The 18,265-nt window shown below is 35.7% G+C and overlaps 3 protein-coding genes across 5 annotated transcripts in view; 1 reads left to right on the forward strand and 2 right to left on the reverse strand.

The window, feature by feature from the left end:
- Positions 1–440, forward strand: part of LOC111456547 — a 3,548-nt gene extending 3,108 nt beyond the window's left edge. For both annotated transcript variants that reach the window (XM_023098462.1, XM_023098463.1), the window contains exon 5: positions 61–440. In XM_023098462.1, coding sequence (XP_022954230.1) covers positions 61–174 — 114 coding nt within the window. In that variant the 3' untranslated portion in view covers positions 175–440. The remainder of the gene's footprint in view (positions 1–60) is intronic.
- Positions 441–1,101: 661 nt separating this feature from the next.
- Positions 1,102–15,082, reverse strand: LOC111456142 (nudix hydrolase 3). 2 transcript variants are annotated; one of them, XM_023097922.1, is made up of 22 exons: positions 14,881–15,082; positions 13,842–14,021; positions 12,898–12,975; positions 12,100–12,196; positions 10,513–10,646; positions 9,560–9,641; positions 8,787–8,873; positions 7,123–7,229; positions 6,687–6,858; positions 6,324–6,577; positions 6,140–6,221; positions 5,023–5,088; positions 4,515–4,592; positions 4,237–4,332; positions 3,822–3,928; positions 3,540–3,708; positions 2,460–2,543; positions 2,260–2,354; positions 2,095–2,185; positions 1,862–2,008; positions 1,328–1,445; positions 1,102–1,210 (listed from the first exon to the last, which is right to left on the reverse strand). In XM_023097922.1, exons 1-21 carry the CDS (start codon positions 14,958–14,960, stop codon positions 1,371–1,373), a joined length of 2,361 nt encoding a protein of 786 aa, XP_022953690.1. In that variant the 5' UTR covers positions 14,961–15,082; the 3' UTR covers positions 1,102–1,210; positions 1,328–1,370. The 2 variants fall into 2 exon arrangements, with proteins under 2 accessions (XP_022953690.1, XP_022953689.1); XM_023097921.1 differs by having other exon boundaries at positions 1,102–1,445.
- Positions 15,083–16,128: 1,046 nt separating this feature from the next.
- Positions 16,129–16,622, reverse strand: LOC111455793. The gene has a single exon (XM_023097406.1). It carries the CDS (start codon positions 16,599–16,601, stop codon positions 16,314–16,316), a length of 288 nt encoding a protein of 95 aa, XP_022953174.1. The 5' UTR covers positions 16,602–16,622; the 3' UTR covers positions 16,129–16,313.
- Positions 16,623–18,265: the final 1,643 nt, after the last annotated feature.

The following is an 18,265-nucleotide window of genomic DNA, read 5'->3' on the forward strand; positions in this document are numbered from 1 at the left end:
ATTACTTTTTTTTTTTTTTTTTTTTTTTTCCTTGTGCTAACAATCCCTTTACTTACACAGTTCAAATGGCGAAACGGGTGGTTCTATTCTCTCTCCGAGAAAGCCATTGCTGCTGGAAAACCCGACCCCTGCCCTCTGCATACCGCTTGGCTTGCGGAGCTGAAAGTTATCTAGGAATGACCCTGTATTGCTTGCTATCAAATGGATTTCCTGTTGCACAACGGTTGGCTTTAATCCAAATGAAGAACTCTCTTTTTGTTTTAAAAAGTAGATTTTGTACCTGTGTTCGTCATCTACAAATCACCTCCAGTTACTTGTTGAAACTGGGCCCAGCCTCTTTCAGTTGGCGATAGAGAAGGATTCATCATCTGTACCATCCTGAACTTCTGAACAGAAAAATCCATCAATTATGTTAAGAGAGATTTAATCTAACTTCTACAGAAGAAGACTCCTTGCGAACAGAAAAAAAAAAACATGAAATTTAACAATGCCAACATTAGAGCAATGTGGAAGGAAATTGCAACACTGTGGTATGGAGATTGTTCAATAGAGATATCACAAATGAAGACATTATAACATGCTTCCTCCTGTTCAAAGACATCACGATTGAAGTTCCTTTATATTCGAGACCAAGATTGAGAGTCCTATAGTTTTGGTTTTTTTTGGTTTACTGACTGATTTATCTTCCCTAGAAGGCACAGAAACTTCGGAGAATTGAATTTATTGAGGATTGTTGAGGAAGGTTAGTATAAGAAAAGAATACGATCTTCATTGGTATAAGATGAAAAAATCAAAAGGAACGCCAAAAAAACCAAAAGGAAAGCCATGAAAGTAAGTCTTAATTTAGGAGAGGTTGTTCGAGGTGCTCCATAGATCTTAAGAGAGACTCCGGAGGGATGTTGAGTATTGTTGGGAGAGGAGTCCCACACGTTGGTACAAGGAATCCTATCTCTGTTGGGATGAGACATTATAGAAAAATCAAAAGCAAAGCCATGAACCTCAAAGTGGACAATATCATACTATTATCAAGAGTGCCATGGTTGTTCCCGTAAAATTATCAATTCAAATTATATAACACTTTTTAGTATAAGACATTGTGCCTGAGCTCAATAAAGCCTGTGATGGGCAAAAGAAATATTATTAATGCATTTTCTTGAAGGAAAAGACACTCCACAAACATGAGTGGTACAGCCAAATTACTATTACACACCTGATATGGCCGAATTATTATTACACATCATAGCAATAAGCATATTATTAATGCATTTCTTGAAGGAAAAAGACACTTCTCAAACATGAGAGATACATCCAAATTATTATAACACACCATAGCAATAATCATACTCCAAATTGCCTCCAATTGTAATCCTTCAGCATAAAGGCAAATTCTTCTTTCCCAATATTTTGTTGGCAATGGGGAAGTCGGGAGCTATATCCACAGGTACCTGAAATGGCGAAGTGGACGGGAACTAGTTAGTTTCTAAACATCGATATACTATTAAATTTACAGCATGAGTTCACCTTTAATAGACTATCAGTGTCACTTCAAAATGGCATAATTCAATAAGAAACAGAATTCATAAATATTAAAACACATCAACCAATCAAGATGTCCAACCATTAGTATATCACATCAACTTAACAACTATTTACTTTACTCATTTACCAATTCTATATCTCATAGTATATTTTGAGTCATATTTTATTGAAAAAATTCAATTATTCAATGGTTTATCAATAGGAGTCAATAATTATAGGGAGGTGTATTTGTAAAAGATTAAGATATATGTTCTTGATGTAATTACTGGAATTTTCAATCTTTAAATGTAATAGTGAATCTGTGTTATTTGTTAGCGTTTACCTGGATTCGTTCTAAATTTTGCAATGCTGATTTCAATGGTTCGGACATGACACCATATTTCTGAAGAAGCAGCCTTGCTGACTCCTTGTCACCTCTTGCCTGTATGGTTAGTATCTCCCTACTCAGGCTTTCAACTGCATCTTCCACCTTAAAAGAAAAATAAAGGACTCATACACTTAAACTATAAGGACTAACTCATTTGAAGATGAAATTTAGACGTCTAGGGGCTGTACCTTGTCAAAATTAACAGAAAATGTTTCATCTGGATTTAAAACGAAGGCTTCTTTCTCATGTAGCCAATTGAACTGCAAGGCCTGTCCTTTTCTGCCAATAAACCGGAAATCTAAGATGCTAGGCAAGGAAACATAAGCGGAAGAAACAATGTCAAGTTAGCTTACCCATGAGCCTCCGTTAAGCCGAAACGTACTGACCGGAAACATCCCGCAAGGAAAGTAGTATACACAGACTTCAATGAAGCTCCTGGTAGAAGACCCTGATTGAGATTCCAACATATTAAATAAGTAAATAGATGATCGGTGAACCCAAGAAATTTTTAAAATACTGTAGTTAAGAAGGTCGATGGATCCAACCAACCAACCTGGAGGTTGAGGAACTTCAGTGCCCAAAGGCCTACAATGTCAGCTTTTGCTTCCTCCATAGCTGAGTGGAGTTCTTGCAGTTCCTGTAACAAAAAATAGAGATACGATAATACACTAGAAAGGCCTCCAATAAAACCTGGGAACAAAAAATAAATGTGGAGGGTCGAGTTATTCAGCAGGATCAAGACCACAAGATTGCTCAAAATAGAAAAGTGCACAGCTCCATTCATAAAATACCAACCAAATTTATGGTCTTAGGAATCACAGGACACACCAACAAAAGTAAACATCTACAATTAAGCCCAAACAGATTCAACAACCAGCAGCACAACGGTCTCTTTCCATCCGAGCCAAGAAATTGTCTCCATTCACGAGACATAATTGCAGAAGAATAAACCAAATTTCCAGTCGTAAGAATTATGAGATAGAACAAGAAAGTCAGAAAACAAACATCTTGTTTTCGGTTATAATGAACTTTGATAGTCGGGTGAAGAATGAACACTATATGAAAGAAACGCCTTGTATGTACAAAGATGAGAACCACAACTGATGAAATTTACAACCTAATTACCTTATTCATTCTTCACCAAGTCGAAAGATTCACAGAATTAGGGTAGGGTTCCTAATCCAATCCTAAATTGCATCAAAGTGAAAAAGTCTTTGCCGATTTTAAATCCTTCAACAGATCCTCTTCAACTAAAGTCACTAGATATGTAATCTAGACGATAAATCTATATAACTTAGAGAATAGGGATGGCTCCATTTATTATTAGGTTTTTTATACTTTTAAAGTATAAAAAAAGTGAGGACAGCATGTCAACCAGTGTTTTTTTTTTTTTCTTTTCTAATTTTGAAAGCAACATTCATATCCAGAATGATAAAATAAACATCAAATATAAAATTTGTAGTACTTACAGTACATTAGTACTCAACTTAACAATCTCGCATAGATTTTTGTCTCAGTACAAGGGGAATATGCATAAAAAATAAAAAAATAATAAAAAAAAGAAGAGAGAGAGAAAAAAAAATAGAACTAATGACAATCAGATATATCAAAACAGAAAATTTATGGTACTAACCATTCTCACGGTTGATTTTTTACCATTCGGGAGTGTTATGGTATGAGGTCCAATCCCGTGGCAACACTCATGGCAAATTGTATGAGTAAAGAAAGAATCGAAATCCACATATCCACGTTGCTCATTCGTAATACAAACATCAGCAATAGGCTGAAGAATATGCTTGAACCTAGAAAAATGTGAAAACAAGCACATCTAAATATGTCCAAAAATTTCCCAAAAGAGAATCCAAAGTTAAGATAAAATGACAGTTGAATCCACGACAAAGAAAATGTACAGTACTTGGCCTCTGAAACGTTCTTAAGCATAACCATTGATGTTCCTCGGTCTTTCACAATTCGCTCGTCATTTGGCAAATTAAAAGCAACAGTCTGAGGGCCCTTTACATCCTGATAAACTCCAACGAATTAATCTCAATGTCATACAGATCTACTTTAAAGATTAGCAAGGTTTGCCTCTCCAAAGCTATTGAACAATTCATGTAGAAACTACTGGTCTCCACAATTATTTTCAATAAATTACCATCCAATTTCTTGATAGGATAATTCTCAATTCTCAAGTAAAACACACAAGATATGCATCTCTTTCCACAATCTTTCAGTATAAAACTTTGTACATAAAACTACGGAAAAGCATGTCTTATGAAATAAATGAACGTTTTATGTGAACCTGTGAAAATCGTGAAAAATTAACTCACCCCAGCATTGTAGAGAAGCTGGACAACCCGAATGGGAGCAGCACTAACATCTTTTGACTTGTATGCATTGTTCATAGGGAGATTTTGTTCCAGAACCTATAATAAGAACTCCATTAGAACTATTTTCCAAGGGGGGAAAACTTTGCTCTTCTCCAAGAAAAGATCAGAAAGTCACCTTTTTTGGATACGAAACTTGGATGTGCATTATAGACAGCAAAAAAGCCAAAAAAGCCAACAAAAAAGAAAACATATTGTGACTTGGACAGTTAAAAAAATACCTGCAAATTATCACCAAAAAATTTTACTTGAGAAGTTCCTTTATCATCCCGAATTCCAATGAAAGCTTCAAATGTAGCCTGATGCAATCCAAAAATTTAGCATCGTTAGCATATGAAGGTTGTAAACTGACAAGAACTGATAGTTTTAGAAAACCAGTAGATTCAAGTTTGTTATAAAAAAATTAGTAACAAATAGGATACTAATGAAGCCCCACTGTACGGAAGGGACCACACCAAACAGTAAATTTACGTTTGATATAAAACCTGGCACCAAATAGAGTGCCAAATAGGAACCAATAAATAGAGTTCCAAACAGGAACCACACTATGGGAGATATCACAACATCTTGCTCTCATTTTAAAGGAAAAAAAGTTCGTTTCAGGAATAGAAAGTTCTCAAAAGAATTTCAAGCCACCAAACAAAGATATGGCTGCTTGAATCCAGCTTATTCCAAGAAGGTAAAAACAATCAATGTCTAAGCAAAATTCATAGCTGAGTTAATAGGTACCTTATACCCAAAAAGTGCATCTTCATAGGTCTCATACGGACCAATGGTAACATCCAACTTAGAGTCCTACAAATGTGAGAAGAAACACAATGTGAGAGAAAAGGAACAGCAATGCTGTTCAAATGGTCTAATACTCGCGTCTATACATTGTTAATATTGCAAAACTTGAAGACTCAAATTTATAAATAGAACACCAAAACAAATTATCAAGTACAACTTTCTTCTTTGTTTTTCTCGCTATGGAATATAAATATAGGTGCTGATAATAGTCAATTACATCCATTATTAAATTCCCATAATTAGATAGATCAGATGTGGCAATGATCAATTAATGTTGTTCTATATTTTAAGTTCAATAATTCATCAATAAGAAAAAGAAAATGTACAAAAACTATAGGAGAAACATGCTTTGGTATAAGCATTCATTTAAAGTACCTTTTCTCACCATCACCACCAAAACAAAAGCCCTACCTAGGACATGAACGAGGAAGAGAACACTAATGACTCAAACTACGGCATAGTCTCTCACGTTATTTGATATTAGTTATCTCATGCAAATTGCAAAAACAACAAATTCATGCTTTTTGGTTGATTTAAAGTGTTAGACCGAAAAAGAAAAATAAACAAAACAAAACTCACTCTCTAGAAATTAAAAAATATTTTGAGTATAAGTGAAAACATCAAATTCTTTTGTAAAATTGCACAATATGCTTTTCCTTGGTGGTGCTCAAATCATACGAAATTCTTTTATATTTCTAGTTTTAATAATTGTTTCCGATTGGAAGGCTCTTCTCTTTTGTAGCTTTTTGGGCGGGGAGCACTGACTCCCTCCCCCCCGCCCCTAAGCTGTTCCTCGGTTTGGTGCTTTTTAAATATATCCCATTCTCTGTTTCTTATTAATAAGAACACACGCACAAACAAAAATGAGACAAGACAAGACAACAAACAAAAGCAAAAAGAGTTCAACTGACACATTGGAAATGAGAACTGTACCTAAGCAATTCCTATACATCCCATTCAGGATTCCCATTGTAGCAATCCATGTCTAACAAATTAACTAGATATGTATTGCATTCACGGCAATACTATGCAAATGTAATGAACTTGTGAAACTAACCAAGTCCATCCATGCCATATCTGATTCATAGTAATCATTCGAGAGGAACGCATTTGCCTTGCTATGTAGTAATCTCTTCAAGCTATAGAAAGGAAAAATATTTCAGAAAACATTGTAAGCAGAATAATCTAGATTCAGAAATTAACAAAATTCACGTAAAATGTAAAATTGGGAAAACTCTTACCTGGGAGAGCTAGTTATATCTCCTGCCTTATGTAATAACTCAGCGGCTTTTGACAGGAAAGAACTATATTCCTGGGAAAAAGGTACATTGTACAAATCATAAATAGAACCCTCCGAAGGATTTGTGCTATCAAGACCACTACTGCAAATAGACAAATCTAAGTTAGATTCACTATGTCTTCGAATGACGCTGAAGAATCCTGCAACAACATCTTGCTGATCCTCCGTCAGACTGTCCTTCCATTGTTTGAATTCCTACAAGATTGTAACAAGAGGTTGCACTCGCTGCATCTTAAATCTTTTTTCTTTTATATGAACGCATATCATTTTTTTCTTTATCAATCTAAGTATACTCATTGCATACCATCTTGTCCATGTCAGGAGGGTAGAAATTTGCACCAGGAGGTTTCTGCAATGGAAATGCAGCTTTATATTTCAGGCCATTCCACCCACAAACTGGCCTAGTTGCTTCAGGAAGCAACTTTATTGCCGAATCTGCAGTAGTCAGATATGCATCATTTTCATCAAGGGAAGACCTGTTGAAAGTGAAACATAATTTATTGAGGTGGAGTAGTCCAGCTTTTAAGAAAACACATTGGCAAAGAAGACTAAGTCATGAAAGAAAGAAAAATAAAAAATAAAAAAGATTAGCAGACAGCGGAGAAATACAGAAAGCTGCAATTTGCAACCAGCCACCCACTGACGCCGCATTAATGCACATATAAGCAGAAGTGCATGAACATTGAAAAATTAAGACATTTAGTAAAATTGTAAAAAATCTTGATTTGAAGAAAACATACCATGGAGTCTTGTTAATCAGATAATAGGCCCACTTCAATTCATCTAACTGCGATGAAGCAGCATGCTTCTCCAACCAATCTCTTAAATCTGGATTACTGTACCAAACCTGGACAAAATAATATGAAACCATAAATTCTAGATGAACTCATAACCATCAATCAATGATTTAGGAAACAAACCAGTTTCATAAAGCTTTTTGATTTAGAAGGGTCAGAACGAAAAATAGAAACAAAGAAAGGATTCTCTTTAAGGTGAAAAGAGAATGCCGGAATGGATCATTCTCTCTCATTCTCATTCCTATAGTTTACTAAATTTATGAAAGAATAACAAATGATTTCTAACTGGTGAGCTCCAGAATAAAATTGAGAATCATTTCCATTGCTTTATTATTATTCTTGAGAAGGTAGGAAATATTTCCATTATCCGTTCATTTTGGTGGATGCTACCACTTTTTCGTTTATGTTTTGCTTCTATCTCTACTCTTTCACAGGTCCCTGGTGGGACCAAAAAGCATTGTGGCAGTATTTAATCCTCTTTGGGAAACATTGAACAAAAGGAAGCCTTGGCCTTTATATCAGGCTTAGCTCACAGGGTAATGGGCTTTATTTACAAAGGTGGTCAATCCATTATTAACCACAGTAACTATCTAATAATCTTACCAGGAAAACAAATAATTCATTATTAACCACAGTAACTTTCTGGGTTTTGTTCAGGCCGATGTACTCTCCTCCCTTCACTTTTTGAATGTTCAATCACTTGTAGCAGTTACCTTTCCTTTCGCATCTCTGGCCAAGCATTTTTACCTCCAACAATTCTCTTTCTACTTCTCACGCAGATTGCCATGTAATTTTACCTCGTAGTGTGCAATTTAGTTATTGCACCAAAATCATTATTTTTCGTAAGAAAGTTACTCTATCCTTTCACCTCAATTCACCAAACTCCCAATACACAATCTTATTCGAACCTATTCAACCGGGTTTCCACCACGCCATCGCCAGATAGGTTCCTATCAGATTGTCACCAGAATGGATACTCTTATACCAATTTGAAAAGAATTAAGAATATGTTGATGTTGATAAGGAAACCAGAGGAAGGATCTGAAGAGCCTTACCCCTACTTTTCCAAATCCAATCAAATTGAAATACTCACTGAACTCGATATTTGCCCAACCCCAACTTAACAACATAAACTCTAATCACTTTCCTCTAAGAAACTAGGAAACGATAAATATGCCCTTGACAACCAGCCGATACAGGCTTTAAAAACTCAAAATATTCATACCTAGCCCAATAGCCACGAGTTTAAAGATTCAAAGTATCATCCTTGTCTTAGTGGAAGTGCCTAATACACTAAAACATTATGCAACAGCCTTGAAGCAGATACCATCCTGCTTAAGTTATCTCAACCATCTTTTGATTTTATTGCGATCACAGAACTGATAAGATTAAACTGTGTCAACATGTTTTCTTCTTGCGTAACAAAACAAATTCAGTGTCTCTTGAGAGATATTCCATCACAGAACTGATTTAATCAAAGAACATTCAAGAACTTTTCAGCCTAACTCTTAACCACATATTGTATCTTTCCTATGCCCACAAAATTAAAGCAAGCAAGCTATAAAAGTCTCCCCTATAAGATTACTTCACAAAATGTATATGCGAACCTGCAGGCAGAATATTTCATCCATTATTGCAGCAGCCTTGATAAGTAAATCCAGAGCCTCTTTATCCGCATCTGTAAGCCCTTCCAACTACAGAGAAGAAACACACTCATTGTTTAAGGCAAACGCCAGTAGAAAGAAAATAAAATAATAGAAAGTCATTGGATATTGCATTAAAACCCTGTCAGCACAAGGAATAAGTTTCTTTAAAGCCCCATCAACGAGTTGCTGCATTTGTTTTTCTAAGTTCCTGTTTATATTAAGAATTGAAAAACTTATTTTTCAATACCACCAGTATTTCCATGTCTAAGTTTTTAGAAACATTAAATGTTAGATCTATAAACAAAAAAAATATATAAAAAGACCAAGTGCCCTTTCATGAAGATGAAAACATAACCATTTTTCTAAAATACTGAATGCATTACACCAAAATCTGATAGAGATATTTTTTTTAAGCTTGCATTTTATTTGCTTTTGAATCTTTACTACCCTATAGTTCAAAGTTCAACACACTTATAATGCACAGTTCATCCTTCTATACAAACTGTGATAAAGGAATAAAAGAAAGAACACAAGAGAAGATATTCGAGATATGCTTAGAAACTCGGTCATGAGAGTATCAATACACAGGAAACTCGGTCATGTTTCCTTTATTATGTCATTTGAGGTGCCTGTCCCCTCCATTTGCAGAATTTTTTCCCTCTATATCTACTTGTATCTAGGCAACTAGAATTCTTCATAGCCAGATAGAGCTAGAAGTTCAAAACGGTAGCTACCTCAACATTGAGTGAAACAGAAGCATAGCGTTGCAGTTGCTTTTGTAAAGTTAAACTCCGTGCCACATTGTCCACTTTGTACCTAAGTAAATTTTCAGGGGAAAAATGGGGTCAAGTGCAAAAATAACTTTGCCTGTACGAAATCAAGAAATGAGATTCTTCAGATCCTAGAACCTCCAGGCTTGTGGGCAAGTGAGAGTGAGAGAGATTACAGCTAATTGACGAAATACATTTTTAAAAGTAAAATCTACATATCATGCCATGTAGATTATATCGTTGTTGCATGTATAAGATTGAAGCATAGTGGTGTTACGACTTACTATACACCACAACATAAATAGATTACATCTTACTCTTGCTTAAGAATGCTCTCTCTCTCTCCCTCTCACTTCAGTTCTTTATTTTATTTTATTTTATTCTTCCTTTTTTTTTAATAAGAAACCTAAGGTGTGTAATAGAACAAAAGGAGAAAAAGTAACAATCTAAGGGCCGGGGGAAGAGAGATAGGATAACTAGACCTTCCAATAAAAAAGGGTCATAGGGTAATTAGAAAAGAATTAACTATATCCGTGGCACCACCAAGATGCATTTAGATGTACAAAAGCCCAAAAGGTAGAATATATTACAATTTATCCTATGAAAAGACCCCAAAAAACATGCGGATATTTCAGGCAAAGAAGGTAAGCGAAAATGTTTCATCTCTTATTACTACTTTAAGATAGAAGAGATTAAAGGCTGACGGCTTTGCTATAATATTATATTTCATCCTACAATAGATCAATTTCACCATTTTTCTATTGGAACTCAAGGAGACAGTTCTACAGCCTATAAAATAGATCTTGTTCAAGTAAGATTGTTCACTATGTTTCTATTTGAAAATTGAATAATACAAATTTCATAATGAAAAAAAGTAAATCATCTCTTCCAGAATGTTAAGCCAGTCAACAACGTACCTTTGTGTAATTATGTCAAAAAGTTGACCATATTGCCCATTTACATCATATGGGACATACCCAGGATCTTCGTTTGCAAGTAAGCTTTTATACTCCAGGTAATGTATATATTTAACAGCAGACACTTCTGATTCCTACATCAAATTTAAAGCAAAATATATGTTCACATTCTCATACAGTTCAGTTTCTAATGCATTCTGGCCATTACTTCTTTAGGCACATAATTCATTTAATTGCAATAGCCTTTGAAGCTCAAGTATGGACTACAACGAAGATGTGCAATTACTTCCTTTTTTTTTTTTTTTTTTTCTGGGATACCTATCAGACCCTCTTTCATTCTGTTGTCAAGACAACTTCTTGAATATTAAATCGTGGATAAGTGGTCATCATGGTTTGGATTTACTCCCTCTAAGCCATTTACTATTTTTATTGGCTCTTATTGACCATTAGACCAAACCATAGTGGTTTTCTCTTCGATTTCATTTCCATTATTCTTGACATCTATCAGTGTGGATGAACATAGGTGCTTGCCCTGTTTTATGGCCATGTAACTTCTCAAAGTAATGTCTATGTGAATAAATGTTGAAATATACATAGTAAGTTAGACATCAAGTTTTCGAACAAACTAAGACTTTTAGTTAAAAGATTATCATATAATTAACCATAAAGACTTCGAAAGTTTTAAAGATTAAAATATAAATTTGAAAGTTTAGAGATTAAAATAGAAAAAATAAGAAACTACAGGAACCAAAATATGATTTAAATCTTAGATATTTCTCTTCTGGTTGGTGTCTACATCAAATGAAACTTGCTTTTGCAGAAGCATTGAATAGCCTTTATTACTGCCATCTCCACCTGATCTCAAGTCTGTCTTCAAAATTCTATAATTTCTTTGCAGCCCCAGTGTCCAAAATATTGCTTTTTGTTAGATTGACCCAAGAAATATCTGTTTTCCCGGTGAACTATTCCCAATCAACAGGTGTAAGTTCTGTCTAGTCAAAGTAAGGAAGATTCTTTGTGAACTCAATAAGCCTATAATCAAACTCCAGCATCTCTTACTGTCTCCGCAATAAAAGAATAAGTGCTGAAGAGTTGAAAAGAACAGTTGCCATTATTAAACCATCCTACCGCATTCTAGTTTCTTACTACATTTAACTGTTAGAATAGAAAGGCGAGGTATATCCAAGTTTGTTCGAAGATGTTAGAAGATGCAAGTTTAGGATGAAGGTCACAGGCTCACAGCACACCTATGTAATCTTACCATTGGAGCTTATAAGTTAATGAGAAGTTCAATCCAATTAACATATGCGGGTGGGGACAACTACTGATAAATCCGTTTCAAACCTAAGCATATATTTGGTTCTCTACTACCTTTTTGTCCCAAAACCCCTTACCAAAAAATTTAGAAGTTCAAATATCGTAAGTCAATGTCTTACGTCTTTCAAGAAAAAAAATATATTTTTTTCAAGAATGCTTTGCTGGCTAAGGAAGCACAAACAAAATTTAACATGTCAAAAAAGAAAGGGGGAAAGCTGCAGGACTCATATTCCTAGTTAAGATTAAATGAGAAACAAATAGATGATTAACCTGAAGAGTAAAAGCCTCCAAAGGGATTGGATCCAATGTTGTTACCAAATACACGTCCTCAAATTCATTATTGATAAATTGTCCACAATTTGTGATGCTGTATATCAATCCAAGGCCAAATCATTAAAAATAACAAGCAATACAGGTGTTGATTCTGTTAGAAGACCTCAAAATAGAATTGAACTAATATGCCAATGTATACCAACCGTTAATACACTTTACAAGATGTCATATTATATGTTATTTCTACCATACAAGAAAAAAAATGCTGACATGACCTCTAGATATTGTTGGATAGCATTGAAAGATGTTATCAATTACACTGCCAACAAAGATGTTCAGACCTAAAATAATACAGATTGTGGATCAATGTGCATATTGTACATGATCAATGAATTGGAGAAGGAAAAAAAATTAAGAAGGTGAAATCCCTATAATTTTTTTTATATAGAAAACAAAATTCCATCGAAAAAATCCATGGAGTTCGAAATACAATACTATAAGTTCTCTTGATAGGAGAGCAAGGACTCAAGCCATAGACTTTGAAGCGGGAGAAATCTTACTTTCAAAAACAAAATTCTGGTAAATTTTCTATGGAAAACCCTGCTTCACATGCATAAAATTTTTCTTAACCAAAAAAAAAAAAAAAAAAAAAATCAACAATATGCAGGCATTGAACTGATCACAGAGAGAAACTTAGCTATAAAATTTATTTTTAAAAGATAAAACGGGGATATAATTAAGCACATCATATGCAATGTCTAATTTTATCACGGTTACTTGGAACGATCCACTAACGTCTCATGGAGAAAAACAAATATCATTTCAAATGCGTCCTTTGGAAGAATAACGCCAAGCTCTTCTTGAAGCTCCCTCCTGAAAGAGTACACGTAGATTTCTTCGTCATTTTTTCAGTAACAACTGATTTAGAAAGCAGTGGAATGAAACACCAGGAAATCACAATGTAGAACCAACAAATGGTGCCATATTGTCCAAGCCAGGGAAAATAATCAAAAAGAAAAGTTAGAGGCCTTGAACAGGTAACCAGAACTAATCAGGTCATTTCAAGACAAAAGTATGAAGGCTTTCCTTAGTATTTATCCAATAGCCTAATTAGAGAAGAAAATGGATTTTTAACAAATACTAACTTCTCATTGATTAATTAAAAGAAGCAAAAATGCTCAAGGACACAGATTCTCAAAGGAGAGAGAACAAGGAGAAAAGGAAAATAACAAAATAAGTGAGGAAGAATGAATAAAAGCATCCCGATTTGTGGAAATAACACTCGAAGAATAATGATCACTAAGCTGGGGAGTGAACTCAATTGAGAAGCCTTGAGCCTAGCAGGATTAAAACATACAACCCAAACTACACTCAGAATTGGAATCCAGCAATCTAGTTTGCTATCTTGTATGCCAATAATTTTCTGGAACTAAGGGACATCCAGAAAAGTTATCTTTATAATTATCATACACAAAACATTCATTTACCGTTACTGGAATCTGTCAACTCCTTGGTTTAGTTGACACACTTCATGAGGTATTTTCTACATTTTTGTTTCTCCATTGACAGAGTTGAAACCGTGAATTTAAATGATAATATGATAAATGAAATTTGACCCATGCATTCAATAGAGCATGCTCGTATCTTTTTATGGAAGCTTCTTTGTAGTCTTAAAACCTAAAACAGGAACGGTAACTGATTAGTTAGATGAAAAGACAATTAATCATCAACAATATTACCTAGCTGTCACGAGTGATGAATCGCCAGCAGATATGTGGCCGGCACTGGATATATCCCACAACCCAGGCCAAGAGTCTTTGCAGTCAGCACGTAGTTGGATAAGTAACTCTTGTGTACTCTCAGCAAAAATCCACACGTGAACAGCCCGATGGTAGTCCCCATCTCTATGAACAGCTCCCCTGTATTGTCCAGTAAAGTATTTATGATGGATATAGAGAAATATTTAGCTTGTCTAGTAAAAATAATCACATGGTGAAACCTTTTTTCCTTTTTTCTTTTTTTCTTTATTCTTTTTTCATGAACTTTTTTCCGAATCTATCTCAGTCGAAGCATTCATCACTGTAGTGCTTATGGAGAGTTGTGGAAGGAAGAAGAAGACACCCATGGAAAGAGAAGAAAATCAGAGAACGTGCTCCGATACCATGAGAATAGATGGATTTACAGACTCCATAAGAATCAGAAATTACATAAGACTTAACGAACAGTTTACATTAGAAAGTACACAAAATGAAACTATCAGATAACAGAATACACAGCTAAAATACAACAGATAATGGGTTACATGATACTCTTGAGCAAAATCAAGCCCAAACAACTACACAAAGTGATACATACCCTGTTTGCAGCTGAGAACAAAAAAAAAAAAAAGATCACAGCAACAAGAAGACGAATTGACTTCTTCGGTGTTCTAGCACTTGGCAGTTTGTAGGATTAAGTTTCAAGCTGGAAGCTAGATAACCATCATTTTCAACGACAATGAGACACGAAACCCATCTAATTACACAACCAAAAGGCCTACGGACATTAAAAGAAGAAGACTAAAGTGTGATTATCACTGTCCCATCATCTTGATGGATATGGATGAATAGTTAGAAAATAAGGAACTCGCATCAAACAAAAATCACTGCATCAATCAGCGATAGAACGTGCCAATTGTTACTCGTGTAAACTACTTTTGCGGTCTAAAATTAACAATCAACCAATCGAACGTGTATAAGCAAACAAAATGAAGAATAAGGATAGTAAAGAAAATCGTGCCTGGGCTTTGAAACTCCAGTCTTCTCTCCAGTTTTGGTAAGGACGTCGAAATGCTCTTCCTGCGTGTGAGGCTCAGCCATTGATGAACTTTGATTGATAGGCGTGGATGATAACCAGCTCGGTCTCTCCAGTTTTCTCACCCAGATAGTAACCAGCTCAGTCTCTCCGGCTGAGCGATGGGTAAGTTGGAAGTGATGAGAAAGGGATGATGCTGTGTTTATATATATATATATATGTATGTATGTATGTATGCGTGTGTGAATGTGCTCATGTATATATGTTCATACATACACATAAACACAGCATCATCCCTTTCTCTCACTCCAAGTTACCCTCTCTAAGATTTCTTTCCTTAAATTGTTTTTTTTTATTCTTTTCTTCATAATTTTGAAATGGATAATAACATTATTGAAAAATGTTATAATCTGTCGATTCATAGAATTGCAATTATAAATTCAAGATGAGATGACTTGTAATCGAAGAAAACTATATACAAGTATAGTGTTTGTCGCATTGACTTTGATCTCGAGTCATAAAATAGAGTTGAAAAGTAAGTCATGTAGGCCATGTAGGCTTTTCCCGTTGCTTGGCATCCCTAGGGTTTGTGGAGTTGTCTTAAGGTCAAAGAGACGACAAGGCTACCGTGCCCTTGCCTTCGTCAATCTTACCACTTACACTTCTTGGACCTCTCAGCTCGACTGGTCCATGGATGTGGTTGGTTGGGCTCGAGAGTTGTTTGGCTTTGGGCTTGTTCGATTCAAAACTTACTCATTTAAAATATTTTATTCTCAATATTCTTCTGACCCTTAATGTCGTCGTCGAATGGGACATATTTTTAATTTATTTTAAATATCTATTATACCACGTGTATAACATAAAAGATGTCTAAAAATTAATAGTATTTTTATACTTTATAGCTAAATAATTTATTTCCAACTCAATAGGAAACGAAATAACGCATTATCTAGATTGAGTTAATGTGATGTGAAGAACGTTAAGTGAACGATAACTCAATTGTGCAATGAATATTGGCGAGCCAAACATTACTTCTGTTCAACCAACCATCTCATAAATTTATATTAGTTTATCACGTGGAGAAGAAGATTTAAAATTCGAACTTCTCAAAGGCATTGTATATGTTTAAACCGATAGGTTAGAACTATTCTCGATTACGATTATCAATTTTTATCGAGGTAGCAATTCACGAGTCAACCAACACAGATTTGATGCATCTTAGGCACCAAAATGAGTAACTAAGGCATTTTTTGAAGTTTTTTTTAGATATCAAGAATGCATCTTTTATCAGACATCATGTACTGTACAGAGAGTTCACTTAGATTTTACTACACGGCCTTGTATGACAAACCGACTGATTTCAAAAAATTTCCCTCTTCTTTTCAAGCCTCCAAACAAAAGGGGCGAGCTCCCTAGTATCACAGAATTTTCAGCTTCCCTTTAGCCATGGAAGTCTTTACAAGCTCCTGTAGACACTCAGCTTTTTGCGCCCCAGTCAATCCAAAGCAAGAGGAGGAAGAGCCTAAGGTGACAGCAAAGTAAAGGTAAATTGTGCAAAGAGCAGTCAGGAGGACAAGTGCCGTCAGGAGGAAGCGATGTCGCTGAACGAGAGTCGACCAACCATCCAACTCATCCGTAAAGGACTTACAGAATGATGGAGACCTCCTGTGAGGAGAAGACAGTGCACTGTCAAGAACCATGTGCATGATCCAACCTCCTCAGGTAGCCTGAAATGTACAGCACAGATTAGATAACTTGCTACAGGATTCTTAATTTTTGTTCACGACAAGGAGGGGAGTTCATAGAGCAGGGTCTGCAGCATATTTTGAGGAAGAGTAATTGATCTCAGTTTCTAATATTGTTGGTGGTGATTTCACCCAGAACAAGACATTCCAGATATAATACAATTAAAGACCAAACACGGGCACTCTACTCTATGTAACAGCCCAAACCCACGGCTAGTAGATATTGTCCGCTTTGGCCTGTTACGTATCGTAAGCCTCACGGTTTTAAAACACGTATGCCAGAGAGAGGTTTCCACGCCCTTATAAGGAATGCTTTGTTCTCCTCTCTAACCAATCTGGGCTCTCACAATCCACCCCCCTTAAGGATCTAGCGTCTTAGCTGGCATACCGCCCGGTGTCTGACTCTAATACCATTTGTAACAGCTCAAACCCACCGCTAGTAGATATTGTCCGTTTTGGCTCGTTACGTATCGTCGTCAGCCTCACGATTTTAAAATACGTCTGCCAAGGAGAGATTTCCACATCCTTACAAGGAATGTTTCGTTCCCCTCTCCAACCGATGTAGGATCTCATACACTAGCACAACTCTCAATCTCTTAGCTCTAATACAAACGGATGCAAAACACATGCGAACAAGTAACCAACCCTGGTGCAGTTCTCCAACTCTTCCATTGCCAACTGATGTAAGAATGAGGCAACCAACCCTCCCCAAAACAGTCATGGCAAATAGGACTACAATACAAGTCACGAGAGATCAAAGCCAAGTCGGATTAGCTTTTCAACAAACACCCCAAAACTAGCTATCTTATAGCAGACAACTAACGTAAGCTTACACAACAAACGGAGAAAACATTATCATACGACTAATCCAAAAATGCAGTTCTCGGCCCATTAAGCATATCTCTTGGAAAGAAGAAGAGGAAAGAAAAGATTATCGACCGAGTTGACGAGGGATCAACGTTACTAATCATAATTTATGGATGGTATACACACACACACATATTAGAGGAAAACAATATGGTAAAGCATTCAATGGTGTATGATACAGTCTAATTGAGAGAGAAACAGCTCATCAAACAATTACTTCCAATGCATTATGGAGAAAGCCAAGATCTCCTTTCGCACCAATATCATATAAGAATGACATAATCGAATTCTGAGAAATCTACCAAGAAGTAGCCAAGCAGGTTCAAAAGGTGCCTCAAAATTTATCCAAATAGATAACAAGAAAGCACATCACTAGAACATGAAATCAACACAACTCAATCATATAACTCTTTGTTGTAACTTACAGCCCTTTCCGTAAACAATCAAACTGCAATCAGGATAGCTTCAGAAATTTTAAGCATTAAGATAGGCAGGCCAAGGTCGAATGGCAATAGAAACGAAGGGGAAAAAATGACATCATGAAAAGACCAGTTCTGGAAAAGCAGCCTAACAATTTGATATACCCAGTAAATTGCATTCAACAAGCTAAAGCTAACGATTAGAACATCTCATAAATAAGGATTAAAGGACTCGTTAATTGTCAAAATTATGAAAACGACCTGCAAGAATCCCCAAAATTCAGATGTACTGCAGGCCAGAACATTCCCCCCCCCCCCCCCCCCCCCCCCCCCCCCCCC

This window comes from Cucurbita moschata, unplaced genomic scaffold, assembly GCF_002738365.1.
Source record: "Cucurbita moschata cultivar Rifu unplaced genomic scaffold, Cmos_1.0 Cmo_Scf00018, whole genome shotgun sequence".
In the NCBI taxonomy this organism is placed as follows: Eukaryota; Viridiplantae; Streptophyta; class Magnoliopsida; order Cucurbitales; family Cucurbitaceae; genus Cucurbita; species Cucurbita moschata.

What these genes read in the sequence shown, in the direction of transcription:
- LOC111456142 (XM_023097922.1), bottom strand. Translation starts at nt 14,960, where the DNA reads ATGGCTGAGCCTCACACGCAGGAAGAGCATTTCGACGTCCTTACCAAA. An exon ending in TTTGACATAATTACACAAAG is followed by an intron (nt 9,642 to 10,512) that starts GTACGTTGTTGA and finishes AAATTTACTTAG; the next exon opens with GTACAAAGTGGACAATGTGG. An exon ending in AGCTTCTCTACAATGCTGGG is followed by an intron (nt 3,929 to 4,236) that starts GTGAGTTAATTT and finishes GGAGTTTATCAG; the next exon opens with GATGTAAAGGGCCCTCAGAC.
- LOC111455793 (XM_023097406.1), bottom strand. Translation starts at nt 16,601, where the DNA reads ATGCACATGGTTCTTGACAGTGCACTGTCTTCTCCTCACAGGAGGTCT.